The sequence below is a fragment of the Leptonotus elevatus genome, chromosome 6, assembly GCF_054856555.1.
Source record: "Leptonotus elevatus isolate MCC_2025b chromosome 6, RoL_Lele_1.0, whole genome shotgun sequence".
NCBI classification, from domain to species: Eukaryota; Metazoa; Chordata; class Actinopteri; order Syngnathiformes; family Syngnathidae; genus Leptonotus; species Leptonotus elevatus.
In genome coordinates, this window is record NC_141244.1 from 13,693,561 (window position 1) to 13,705,756 (window position 12,196).

Sequence of the window (12,196 nt, forward strand, 5' to 3'; positions counted from 1 at the left end):
ATTTTTAGGAATTTTTTTTCAAGCTTTTTATAAATTTTTCTGACAACTTAAAACATTTTGACATTTTTAGGAATATTTAATTATTCTTCTTGTATCTAAATCATTAATTAATTTGAAGAATATTTTATCTAACAAATACATATGTAAAAAGAAATTCTACCAATTTTTCTAGCAATCCACTGGGAGCCAAATGTGGTTCGATAGCCTCAGGTTGCAGACCCCTGTTCGAGCCAAGCTTGTTCCTCCAAACGTCATCCCGTCTGTCATCCTCATCAACTTTTTGTGTTTGCAGCACACGCGCCGCCGTGGTGCATCGCCAACGACGACGCCGTCGCCTGCACGGACGACACCGCTGACGAGATCATGGAGCGAATCGTACGCTCGGCCACTCAGGGGCCGGGACCCAGGACGCAACCTCGTGAGAGGCGGCGCTCCAGAGTCAATCGCAAATCACGTGAGTCAGTTCTGGAGCCTTTTGCCAGAAGGCAGGAAGTTCACGCAAACTTGGGTTGCTACACATACATACTTTGGTTATTGTTTTGCTATATTAGTGATTCTCAAAGATAACTATAATTAAAACATTCCTATAATGGTATTACATTTATAAATCAAAATATGTTGAAGAGTAAGAAATCTAAATGAACCAATTTCAAGTCATTTTGCAATTTGCAACATAATGTTTCATTTGAAACTTTTCCTGATAACGCCCGCTTTGTTTTCTGCTTTGTGAAGTGAGGAGGACTCTGAAGAGCGGTTTGACATCGGAGGAGGCCAACGTCCTGGGCTTGTCCAGCGCTTCCGACGTGCAGGTGTGAACAGGACTCGAGGACGCGCGTTCGCACCTCCTGTCCCAACATGGACGACTTTTTGGATGAAGCAGATTGTGACCTCTGAGCTTGGCTTCTGGCAGATCCCTCCTGCACTCCTGCAGCGCTTGATCTCTTTAGCACCTCTGCGTGTTCCAAGGATGTCAACATTTACTACTGTGCTACTTTCGTGTCCAGAAGGCGAGCCTCTGGCGATCAATAGAATGTGTGAAACATTTCACAAAAAAGATAAGCAGTAGCACATCATGCCCGATTAAATCAAGCAGGTTGAGGGAGTCAAATAGGCTGTTGTCCCAGCTGCACATTTCAGTGCCTTTCTAAGACGCTTATTTATTCAAGAGAGATTTTCAGGGACGTCCAATCCGATGAGGACTGAGCATGAGCTGGAAACGGCGTTCGATCGATTCATAGTGAAGCTACGTTGTATTTATTAGGACAACTTTTCCCCGTCGCCTTACATATCAGTTCATGAGAACTGTAAAGTGAAAAACAAAGACATCTCCTTCAACTGGCAGCACTGGAGATTCTGTTACAAGCACTCCGCTTTCAAATGAATGTGAAAATCACCATTTAACTTATATTTCTAAAGTGATGTGAAAAAGGAAGGTATTTTTAAATAAACAAATGTAAGCCAGTTTATCTCCTGTGCTATAATCCAGAACATCCTCCAACATTTGCAAGTCCCAGTTTGCCATTTAGAACGGGAGCATAGCCATTGAGAATCGATCACAATGAAGAAAACACCAGCAGTAGATTTTAGTCAACTCTGTTCAACACCTTAGATTGCAAGTGTCGCATCTAACTTCCTCCTTATGGCATTTTTTTTTAAACTAAGCAGACAGATGTGTAAAGTCAGTGATGCAAAATGTATTTTTGCTCCATTTGTAGAATAGTGTATCATAGAGTAAAAGCAGTATTATATATGTAATTTAAAGCTTTGAAATGAGTCCGTTTTGCAAGTGACTGTTTAGAATGAATTCTGGTCGTTTGCTCTGGACACTTGACTGCTTTGATGACATTGCACTAGTCAACTACACACAGACACAAGCAAGGCTTCTTCACATGCAGCCTTGCAACAATGTCGCGATTTCAAATAAAATGCTTGTGAAAACTTCTGTCGGATTTGTCTTGTTTTTAGGAAAGGACACACAAGGAGTCACAAACTGAAGTCATGTTCAATTTTATTTTTTTTTTAGTCCACACAATCCATGCGTCAAGGAGCACATGGAGGTCAAGTTGATCAATAACTTGAGGTGCTCTGGACCTAATGTGACCATTTTGCTTTGAATAAACTGCAGAGACAGTACAATGGACAGAACAGCTACCTAGCAAGGAAAGAAGGATGGAAGGAAATACAATGGAGCATAAAAGGATCAAAATAAAAAGCTGAAACACTTGTCAGCAAATCCAGTGCAACCCAACACATGTTCTGCTATCTGAAAACTTGAAAATAAAAAGGGCATGGGTTAAGAATGATATAATTTGCATCTCCTGATCAAAATTCAAATTAACACACATTTTCCCTGAACATTTACTTTTTGCACAGTACCTCAGAATTGTATAAATTACAAAATGGAATATTCCCTTTCCACCAGACATGATTTACTTGGTAAAACCCTGAATGAGTGAAAGGCAGAAAGCACTTAACATTTTATATTGCTACATTTTATTTAAAACAACAATAAACAAAGCTCATGTTTGCATATCCTCTTAGGTGTGGGGTTTTCAAACCAATAGTCGCATTTTCTCGGAAATAGCACCAAATATGAAAAGGCTCCCAGCGGTCAGCTGGCAGCTTTTAGAAAGTCAAGTGATTGGCCTCAGAAAAGGGCAACGACGTAAACAAGTCTAAATGGAGGGCGGACATTTTGTGTCTCTGCTAAGATTTCATCTTGTGGAATAAATCCAAGTTGACTAGAAAGGATTAAAAAGAAGACTAGGTCTTCGACGCGCGCTCCCGTTTAAAAATAGATCCACTTAAGCAGCGTGTACAAAGCTCATATAAAATGGTATATAGCCTGTGATGAGGGGAAGAAAAAATTAAATACTTCTTTCGACATGTAGCACCAGCCGGCCTGTTTGGTCTAAAAAAGAGCAAAATGTGTGCAGCACTAAAACGAACAAACAGGAAGTGGAACCCAGATAGCAGTGAGACAAGCGGACAAATGTTTCCAAGTTAAAGTGCCACTCCAGTCTGCACGCTCCCTCTAGGCCAGCTGATGAGGAGCTTCAAGCATCTCCATGAGGAAAGTGTCAATGGGCGTGTCGCCGATCAGCTTGAAGAAGAACAGGTGCTCCAAGCACTTCAGGCCGATGGAGCGCAGCGCCGGCAGGCGAAGGAGCAGCTTGGCGAACCTGGCGCACGCACAAAATGCATGCTGGTCAAGTGCCTGCTGGCGATTTGTTTTGAAACGAGACCAAAAAGGGACGTGCGTCTACCTGCCCTGCTGCTCGGGGTACTTATGTTTGCAGTAAGCCTCCAGCGATGCGTAGACCTTCTCTCGGAGCACCTCCACTTCGCCCGTGTTGGACAGACCTTTAGCATCTGCAGCGCAACAACAAATTCAGCGCAAAAGAAATTTTAAACAAAGACATATACAGTATATCCCAAAATAGCCTTTTCACTTAAAATTGCATGAAATTAAAGGCAATTTTCTATACATCTCATTTCTAGTTCCTTAAACGGCCACAAGAGGACACCTGATACGGATACTTTGAAATGGTTGTCCAAAATATGGCCCTTGGGCCAAAACCAGCCCATCAGGAGGTCCAATCTGGCCCATGAGGACAGAACACAAACCGCAGATTTATACCACGGGGCGCACCGATGACCACTTAAATGATTTTCTGAAATGTAGCTTTTACTCAAAAGTTTGCAGAAATTTCGCAGATAATAAATGGGAATATTTTCCAAAAAAACAAGACATATTTTTAGACCTGTTATTCATAGCTTATTAGGCCATGAACAAACTGGTCCGACCCACCTGAGATCAAATTTGGGTGAGAGTGGCCCCTGAATTCCAATGAGTTTGACACCCCTGCCTATCCCTAATATTAAAGGGGTACTTGACTCATTCAGCCATTTTCAACAGTAAGAAGATATTTTGTCTGTAATTAATGTGATAACTTCATTAGTTTTCACGTACAATGAATACCTTTAAAAAGTAATTTTGCCACCTGCTGTCGACTGAAGATGATGACATCACCTGTCCTGAGGAAACAGCCAATCATGGCTCAGTTTACTGACCCAGAAAACCGTGAGTGGAAAAATTTGTTTTTAAAAGGCAATAATTGTACATGAAATATAATGAAGTTATCACATTAATTCTGGTCAAAATATTAACTTTTTACTGCTGAAAAAAATTAATAAGTTATATACACACACACACCCATATACAGCTGTTTTGCATGTAATGTTTTTTTTCTGGGCAGTATAAATTATACAAAAACATCAAACATACTATAACAAAATAACAATAATATAGAATAACATTTTTGGTGTAAAAAGCAAGACTGTTGATTTCACTGTATTTATTTATTTTAATTTTATTTTATTTTGAAAATCCTGAAGGTACGTGGTGCCATTTTTTACGCATTAATGTCATGAGAGCGCGTCACGAGCAAGCTAACCTGGGTTGAAGAGGACGATGGCGCGAAGGCAGCCCAGCTCCGTCTTGTCCATTTGCATATCTCTCATCTTGTTGACCAGCTCGGTGAGAACCCTGAATGACAACATTTGGAGAAAAAAGGCTCTCAAAATGTGCAACGCGGTCAGGGTTTTTGTTTTTCCACACAAAAAATATGAAAATAACTCTTTGTTACCTGTCAAATATGGCGCCAACCTCTGCACTCTGCACACTCTCCCTGAATTCAAACAAACGTGACGATAACTATGGAGGACCTTCGGGCTCACTGACAAAATTGTATCCGGCCAGCGAGCGAACCTGTCAAAGATGGCCCCGACTCCTGCGCTGTGAGCGCCGTCGCGCTGCAGCTCCGAAGTGAGTAGAACGCCGTCCTTCAGGCCAATGGAGCGGTGGGAGAAGGAGGCGATGAGGAGCTCGTTCCAACCTGCCGACACCAGTTTGGTGTTACACGAGGACGGTGGCGTGAAGCCCTTTCGATTGGCCATTCAAGTCTACTTGCGGATGAGGTACCTGCGCGCAGGAGGATGACCTGGTCATCGAGGGGCAGCTCACAAAAGTGAGGGATCCTCTTGGCCCATTCCACCAGGGCGAAGAGCTGCTTGTCTGCGGTCTGGCAGATGTTGGTGACCGCGTCGTGGGGCTGAAACGCACAACGCTGCGAATTTGTTTCTGGATCAAGTTCGACCAAAGTCGCGGAACAGATTGCAAAGTTACGAGTAGGCTTGTACCAGTGTTCGTTGGGAACTGGCCGTCACGCTCAGTTCGGTGAACACCAGTTTTCCCAGATGTTTGCGTGCACTCACCGAGTTGCCCGCGGAGCCTCCGTCAGAGTGCAGCTCGGTCTTCAGCTCCACCGCAGTCTCCGCCTCCAAGATCTTCTCCACCGGCATCTCCTCGTTAATGCCCATGCTGAACTCCAGCTCGCCTTCCCGCTCGCGGTTCCTCTGGCGCTCCTCCTGAACCGCTGCAATCACACCAGGCGGGAAAGATGATTCACAGATGACACTTGTTGCTCGTCTTTACATTTGGATAGGAGAGGTGCAACCATTTTTTTACACAGAATGACTTTTTTATGCATACTTTTAGGTATTGAAGTCGTGCTTAAGATTAACACAAAATTAGCCACATCATTGGGTTCATCTGCACATGAAAACAAGAATCACGTACTATAGACAGTTAGCGCTGCATTTTGAAATAAAGGGAGAAAAAGTACTTAAATAGTATTTAATTAAAAGGTATTGCACGTAAATGTTCAATGAAAATTACACCTCAATAAGAATTTAAAAACAAGCTGTTTTTAAAAAGATTAAATGAAAATGTATTTGCACTAAAAAGCTGAATAGAACTGACTGCAGGGACATGAGCCGCGTTTCCACCGCAGGAACTTCGAGGTAAATTTACGGGGCCGGCCTCGTATGTGCGCGTCTCCACTGCAGGAGCCTTCCCAACCGGGCCACATTTACAGGAACTTACGGGGACGGCCCGATGAACTTCCCAATCGTGCTTTCGTATCTGAACTTTTTTTTTTTTGAGTAAGCGTACACATTACCTATTAATTGCGACCTCAGTCGGTCTGCTGTGTGGACGTAATGCGTCCCCAAAGTGACCCGCATGCGTAGAAGAAGATACGTTACTCATACGTTTGCGAAGTAAACACGTATGGTCCAGTGTGTCAGGGCTACGGACTTTTATAAGTCGGTCGTCGGGGCTCATATTGGCCGTTCAGACTCGGGTCGCATTGCAAAAATTCGGATATGTATCCGATCTAGGACCACATATGAAAGTGACCCAGGTTGGATATGAAAAAAAAACATCGGACTTGAGCCATTCAGACTGACATAAAAAAGACAGATACAGGTCGCATTTGGGCATAAAAAATCGGATCTGGTCGTATTTGAGTCAGGAATGAATTGAATTTCTTATGGGAGACACTTAAGGGAAACGAAAACAAAGTGAAAGTCTACCAACATATCAAGGAACGAATTGCATGCGACTGCATTTGCTCCGATGGGAGAAGCAGCTGCAAGGGGACATTATGAAAATGGCAAATACAAAAAGCAGCACAGATCAAGCGCTGATCGATCATTTGGATGTTTGCAGCCATAATCATTGATACCAATTATATGACAAGTGATTATGTGGTCAACTTGAGAACAGAATGTTTCGTTCTGTTCTGTTTCGTCATCCTAAATGTGAATAGTAACCCAAGCTGGAAAAGATTGGAAATATTTTCTTTACTGTTGATTTTGAGCTGTTCCTTAAAGTGACTTCTTTAGTTCTAGCTACGTGTAACATACGCAGATATAATGAGTGGCTGTTTAGCCATCCTGAATATCATGCTTGGTAGCTGTAAGCATCATTTAAGCTCTACACGTTGAATAAGACAACACCAAATCCAAGACACATTACAGTACAAAAATTAGCTTTAAAATATTGATGCCATACTCATCCGACCCTCATCTTTTCCATCTTCTTTTATCCACCTTACCACTATTGAAAGATGGAGAAAGGGTAGAATTGGGGAAACGAAGGGAAGACACGGGTTAGATATATAAACCCAACCCGCTGCATCAGTCTCTACCATATTTCTGAAAACATTTCTAAACTATTTTAAGTCCTAACACCGTTCAACTACTTTTGCTTAAGTTTGTTTTTTTGGTTTTGGTTTGGACTTTGAGAGACATGTTTTGCTAAACGAATTCCCGCATACCTTCCCTCTTCATGCCCATGGCCAGGCACTTCTGGTAGCGGCAGTACTGGCAGCGGTTGCGCTGGCGTTTGTCCACCAGGCACTCCTTGTTGTCCCTGCACGTGTAGCTCAAGTCTTTGCGGACCGTCCTCTTGAAAAATCCTTTGCAGCCCTCGCAGCTGTAGACACCATAGTGCTTGCCTAGCGCACCCCAAAAAAAAAATAAAAATAAAATAGAACAGGCGTGATGAGAAATGAAGAGATAAGCCCAAACAAATATTTACAGTGGTTTCAAATGGAGAGAACGGCGCGGTTGGTTCACTCACCGGACGAGCGGTCTCCGCAAATGACGCACAGGCGCTTCTGAGACAACATGATTCCCGGGCTGTGCGCGGACATGGGCCTCAGGCCGAACGGAGGCTTGATGTCCTCAGAGCTGCTGATTGAATGCATCCCTGACATGGCACCTGAAGCGGAGAGCTGGACACACACGGGTCGCAGACACAATTGACATGTGAGGGATTGCAACCTTACGGAAATACGCACAGAAAGGAGTTTCAGTAACATCAGTGTTGAGGAGTTCTTCAGTTTACAAAAGTTTTCAGCTCAAGATCCCCTCCAAAAAAATGTTTTAGAGGAAGTGCAAACAGCAAAGTGTGTGGCCTTAGGGATGATTGATAGCACTTTTTTTTAGACCAATACCAGTACTCAACTAGTAGTCAGTGGTCACCGATACAAGTACTTTTGATACCTAAAACCACCCCTCTCCCCTCAAAAAGAAAGACAAATCATTTGAAATAAAGACCTAAATATCTCAATGTAGCAATTATCCTTCAAATTAAATGAAACTAATGCAAATTTTCTATTAATCTAATACTGATTTCTAGTTCCTGATAGTAAAAATGGTCACAAAACGCAGTTGCGAATACCACTGTCTTGAAGAAAAAAAAGGCCCAGTATCGGTACTCGGCCATCCCTAGTGGCCCCCATAAAAAAAAATGGGGGGAAACGCCTGGGAAAAACTCTCACATGCTTGAAAAACATCAAGTCCAATACTTGTGGTTTGGCACCCACAGATTCACCGATTCACAGATTTGTTATTAAAATACTATTTGTATTTTTTTTCTATCATTTAGTAATATTTATTTTGTGGGGACAACACCCTTTTTCACACACAAAAATGAAAAAAATGTGGTGTTGGTGGTATATCCCTACTTTTTCTATCTATATCTATATAGTTTTTATTTTATTTATTTTGGGGGAGTTAAAAAAATCTGTGAAATTATAATGGTTGGTAGAGGGTAACAAGGGAGTCCATTTTCACTCCCATCCCATCCCACTCCCACATAAAAGAAAATGACACCCCATCCCAGTCCCGGACTATTGTGAAAAATAATAATAATAATAATTCTGTCCTGCCGCACCCCGGTGAAAACGACTCCTGTCTCGTCATGCTACTTTTCAGAATGACTCCTACACCCATTATGGAGATCAACTACGTAATAGATCAACTACATAAAAATAAAAAAAACACACACACACATCGGCATGAATTTTCTGAACTTTTTATCCTGTCCCATCCCAATCCCGTGATCAAAGGTAACGTTGACTTCCATCCCGTGGCCTCTAACGGCCAGCAGCGGCGTCCACCCTAAGACCGGGAGGTCGTGGGTTCAATCCCTGGCCGGGTCATACCAAAAACTATATTTTTTTAATTGGACCCATTACCGCCCTGCCTGACACTCAGCATTAAGGATTGGAATTGGGGGGTTAGATCACCATATGATTCCCGGGCGTGGCTGCTGCTGCTCACCGCTCCGTCAGGGGATGGGTCAAATGCAAAGAACCAATTTCGCCCCATTTAGGTGGGTGTGACAATCGGTGAATCTTAATCTTAATTATATGAGGATTTTCACTATTTGAGGGCCAGCAAGGTCCCTATCCCTCGCACACTTATTAAAACACATTATTTTAACTCATTAACATATTTTAACACACCAAAAAAAGAAAAGAAAAAAAGAATAAAATATAACAAAAATCCTATACTTCTTGCATTGTATGTTAGTGAGAGGTGGTCTTTAAGTGTGTTATACTGTCCTCCCTGCATTCGATGCAAAGCTGAAAAGTGCCGAAAAGCGAAACCATGGCTCTCCTTTCTCACAAGCAAGGGCATTATGATTACTGTACTTTAAAAACCCTATTGTATAATGGCTGTGTGATACAACCCGAAAACACTACATTTAAATTCATGCGGTACATAAAACGACACGTACCGGTCGGTATATAAAAACTGCCCTAATAGACTTTGATTGATGAGAAAATGCATAAATGAAAAGTATATTCCGACCAGATTGCCCTTGCATGTTTTGCTTTTAATGGTAATTCACCTGGCTGTGGCTGATGGGTCCAAATCCAAGAGAGTTAATAGAGAACGGAGAGCCAATGACATTCGTGGGACTGTTGGGTGCTGAGCTGTTCGGCTGCTGGGAAGACATTGCTTGAATAACACAGGATGATGTCCCGTCAGATGGATATCAGTCTGAGGGTGATAATTAGATATGAGCAGCAATTATTACTGGAACGTCATTGCCACCACTTGCATGTTAATTGAGATCCAATACGATTTAATGAAATAAAATAAGAGCTGTTGTTGTAATCAAACATTGTCTTCTTTTTTTTTTATTCTGTCCTGCGTCATTTTGAATTTCACCATTGCATAACTAAGAAGCTGTTAAAGGTGATCGTTGTACACAACAATGCATATTTGAGCAGCCTGTTAACCGCATGTGTTTAGTGTTTCATAGCGGGCAATGTCACAAGTTTGGGAATGTTAACACGTTTGCTAGATATACTGCTCACCATATGCACTAACTAATACATAAACGTAAGGCGCTCGCCATTTCTGTGAAACTCAACTATAATCAAATAAACGTCTTAAACACATAAGGCGGATTCGTCCGTGTATCTCTTGAGCCAACATGAAGTCAACAGTACGTCCAGTACATCGATTGGAAGCTCGATCCTTGGCTAGTAACATTAGCCAGCTAAAATTAGCCGCATACCTGGGTTCGGATTTTACGTGACTCAGATGACTAAAAAACTATTCGTTTAACACACACATTCCCACGAAACAGCTTGATTGGCAATAAGAACCGCTTCAAATCCGCGTGTGCGTCGCAATTTAATCCACTTAGCGAATCGTCGCAACGATTAAGGCTAACCTAGCTAGCTTGGCTAGCATTAGCCTACCGCTAACTACATGGTGGTAGTCGCCTAGTCGGGCGAGCGAGATAATGGCAACGAATGTATTCGCTTGCAGGTTCTGGGGGAAAAACTCACCAAACACACAATCGACGCATTGTTGGAAAGCACGCGTCTGTGTCTTGATCGTGCTTGCCGAGAAGCGACAGCAGACAGCGAGGCCGTCGCTCAAAGCCAGTTGCCTTCAACTTGACGCTGCTGTTGTTGTTTACTGGCCATGGTGGCTCAGTGCCAGCTCCACTCGAGCCAAAATGTCTCCTGGGACCACCCAGTAGCGCGGTCACGTGACAGCGCCGCACAGGATGGGAGGGACGGAAGATGGGGGGGAGGGGGTCTTACTGTATTAATTAAAAGTAGACCATCACGAGGAAGATTATGATTATTTAAAAAAATAAACTAAAAAAATAAAAAGCCGTTAACGTTAACAGAAGAATCGTTGTTGAAAATTCAACATGATGCACTAAGTTCCTTGCATACACCGATTTTTGTTTAATCAACAAAGTTAAAATTGAAAAAAAAAAGAAACGGATCTGGTGTGTTCTTCCGCCAAGGCCAAGCCACCACCTTTGTTCATATTTCCTCAATACCATATCCTTTTTTATATATAAAACTTGCAGGATGGTAGAGTGCTTATAAAAGTATTGATTTACTCCACTAAAGGCCATGTAATGTTCTATAACAAATGTAACTTTCTGGCACTATATGTGCGGCGCATTAATATGGCTTTGTGGCTATAAGATCCGGCTTCTACTTTTAAATTTAGCACATTAAATTAAGTTCACGAACTATTTACATTTTTACCTTTTTGTCTAAACAACTCACCTCAAAGAATTATTTACCTTTGAGCCCTCGAACATACGCTAACAATAGAAAACATGTATTTATATGTGAAAACGTATTATGCATTTAAGTTACAATAAATGGCCGGAGGGGGGGATTACAGTGTAGAATTGCATGTGCGCTGAAATGCTGGGGAATTGAACAGTCGAAATATTGAATAGAAAAAATGACATATAGGAATGGTTTGAATCGGTGGAGAAACATGTGTGAAAACGACGACGTAAACTATCACCATATGGGTCATTTATTGAGAAAATTGAGGGATTTGGAAATGTGAAATAGTTCCCAAGATGTCTTTAATCAAATTTACATTTTGGAGTTGAAATTATAAAAAAAAAAAAAAAGTGAATCTTCCACAGTTACTGAGTCACTGACTTATTGACTTTAGCTTTCACAGTGATAGGAGGAGGTAAATATGCAAAATATCTCTTTTGGTTGTGGTTTGGATGAGTTTGCCCCACAGAGGGTCTCTCACATAATAATTTATTTGCCATTGGGTTTTTTGTTTTTTCACTGAAAGCCCTTCTTGATGCAACATAGCATAAAATAATATAATATTTATATTGATGATTATAATCTGTCCATCTTGCAATATGGTCACACAATTTGGGCTGAAGTGGAAGCGGCAAAGGGACCAGGAGGCCAAAGGGACGAACTTACATTGAGAACTACAACGTTCTGTGAACTACTGTGTGACCAGCTGTTATTCTTATTTTTGTGTTGTTTATTTCACTGTTTTTAAATTACATTGAATTCTGGGGAGAAACTCAAAATAAGACTTCTTTCTGCTCCACTTTAGTCTACAGCGGAGAGTATTTGAATTATATCAAATGGTTTTCCCTTTTATAAATGAATGAAATGAAATTAAACCTACAGGGTACACCGAGAGGTGTCTTTTTTGGCAACAGGGAGGGAAAAAACAAGCTAGCTCT

The 12,196-nt window shown here is 41.7% G+C and overlaps 2 protein-coding genes across 6 annotated transcripts in view; one reads left to right on the plus strand and one right to left on the minus strand.

Moving 5' to 3' along the window:
- fhod3b (formin homology 2 domain containing 3b) overlaps positions 1-1,942 on the plus strand; it is an 85,870-nt gene extending 83,928 nt beyond the window's left edge. For all 3 annotated transcript variants that reach the window (XM_086078341.1, XM_086078339.1, XM_086078340.1), the window contains 2 exons: positions 293-454; positions 733-1,942. In XM_086078341.1, coding sequence (XP_085934467.1) covers positions 293-454; positions 733-815 — 245 coding nt within the window. In that variant the 3' untranslated portion in view covers positions 816-1,942. The remainder of the gene's footprint in view (positions 1-292; positions 455-732) is intronic.
- Positions 1,943-1,991: 49 nt separating this feature from the next.
- LOC147172098 (retinoic acid receptor RXR-beta-A-like) lies at positions 1,992-10,688 on the minus strand. Of its 3 annotated transcripts, XM_086078343.1 has the most exons (12): positions 10,503-10,687; positions 9,551-9,702; positions 7,490-7,643; positions 7,185-7,364; positions 6,920-6,964; positions 5,278-5,438; positions 4,985-5,114; positions 4,772-4,898; positions 4,650-4,691; positions 4,458-4,549; positions 3,267-3,372; positions 1,992-3,182 (listed from the first exon to the last, which is right to left on the minus strand). In XM_086078343.1, exons 2-12 carry the CDS (start codon positions 9,656-9,658, stop codon positions 3,035-3,037), a joined length of 1,293 nt encoding a protein of 430 aa, XP_085934469.1. In that variant the 5' UTR covers positions 9,659-9,702; positions 10,503-10,687; the 3' UTR covers positions 1,992-3,034. The 3 variants fall into 3 exon arrangements, with proteins under 3 accessions (XP_085934469.1, XP_085934472.1, XP_085934471.1); XM_086078346.1 differs by lacking the exon at positions 9,551-9,702 and having other exon boundaries at positions 10,503-10,688; XM_086078345.1 differs by lacking the exon at positions 6,920-6,964 and having other exon boundaries at positions 10,503-10,684.
- Positions 10,689-12,196: the final 1,508 nt, after the last annotated feature.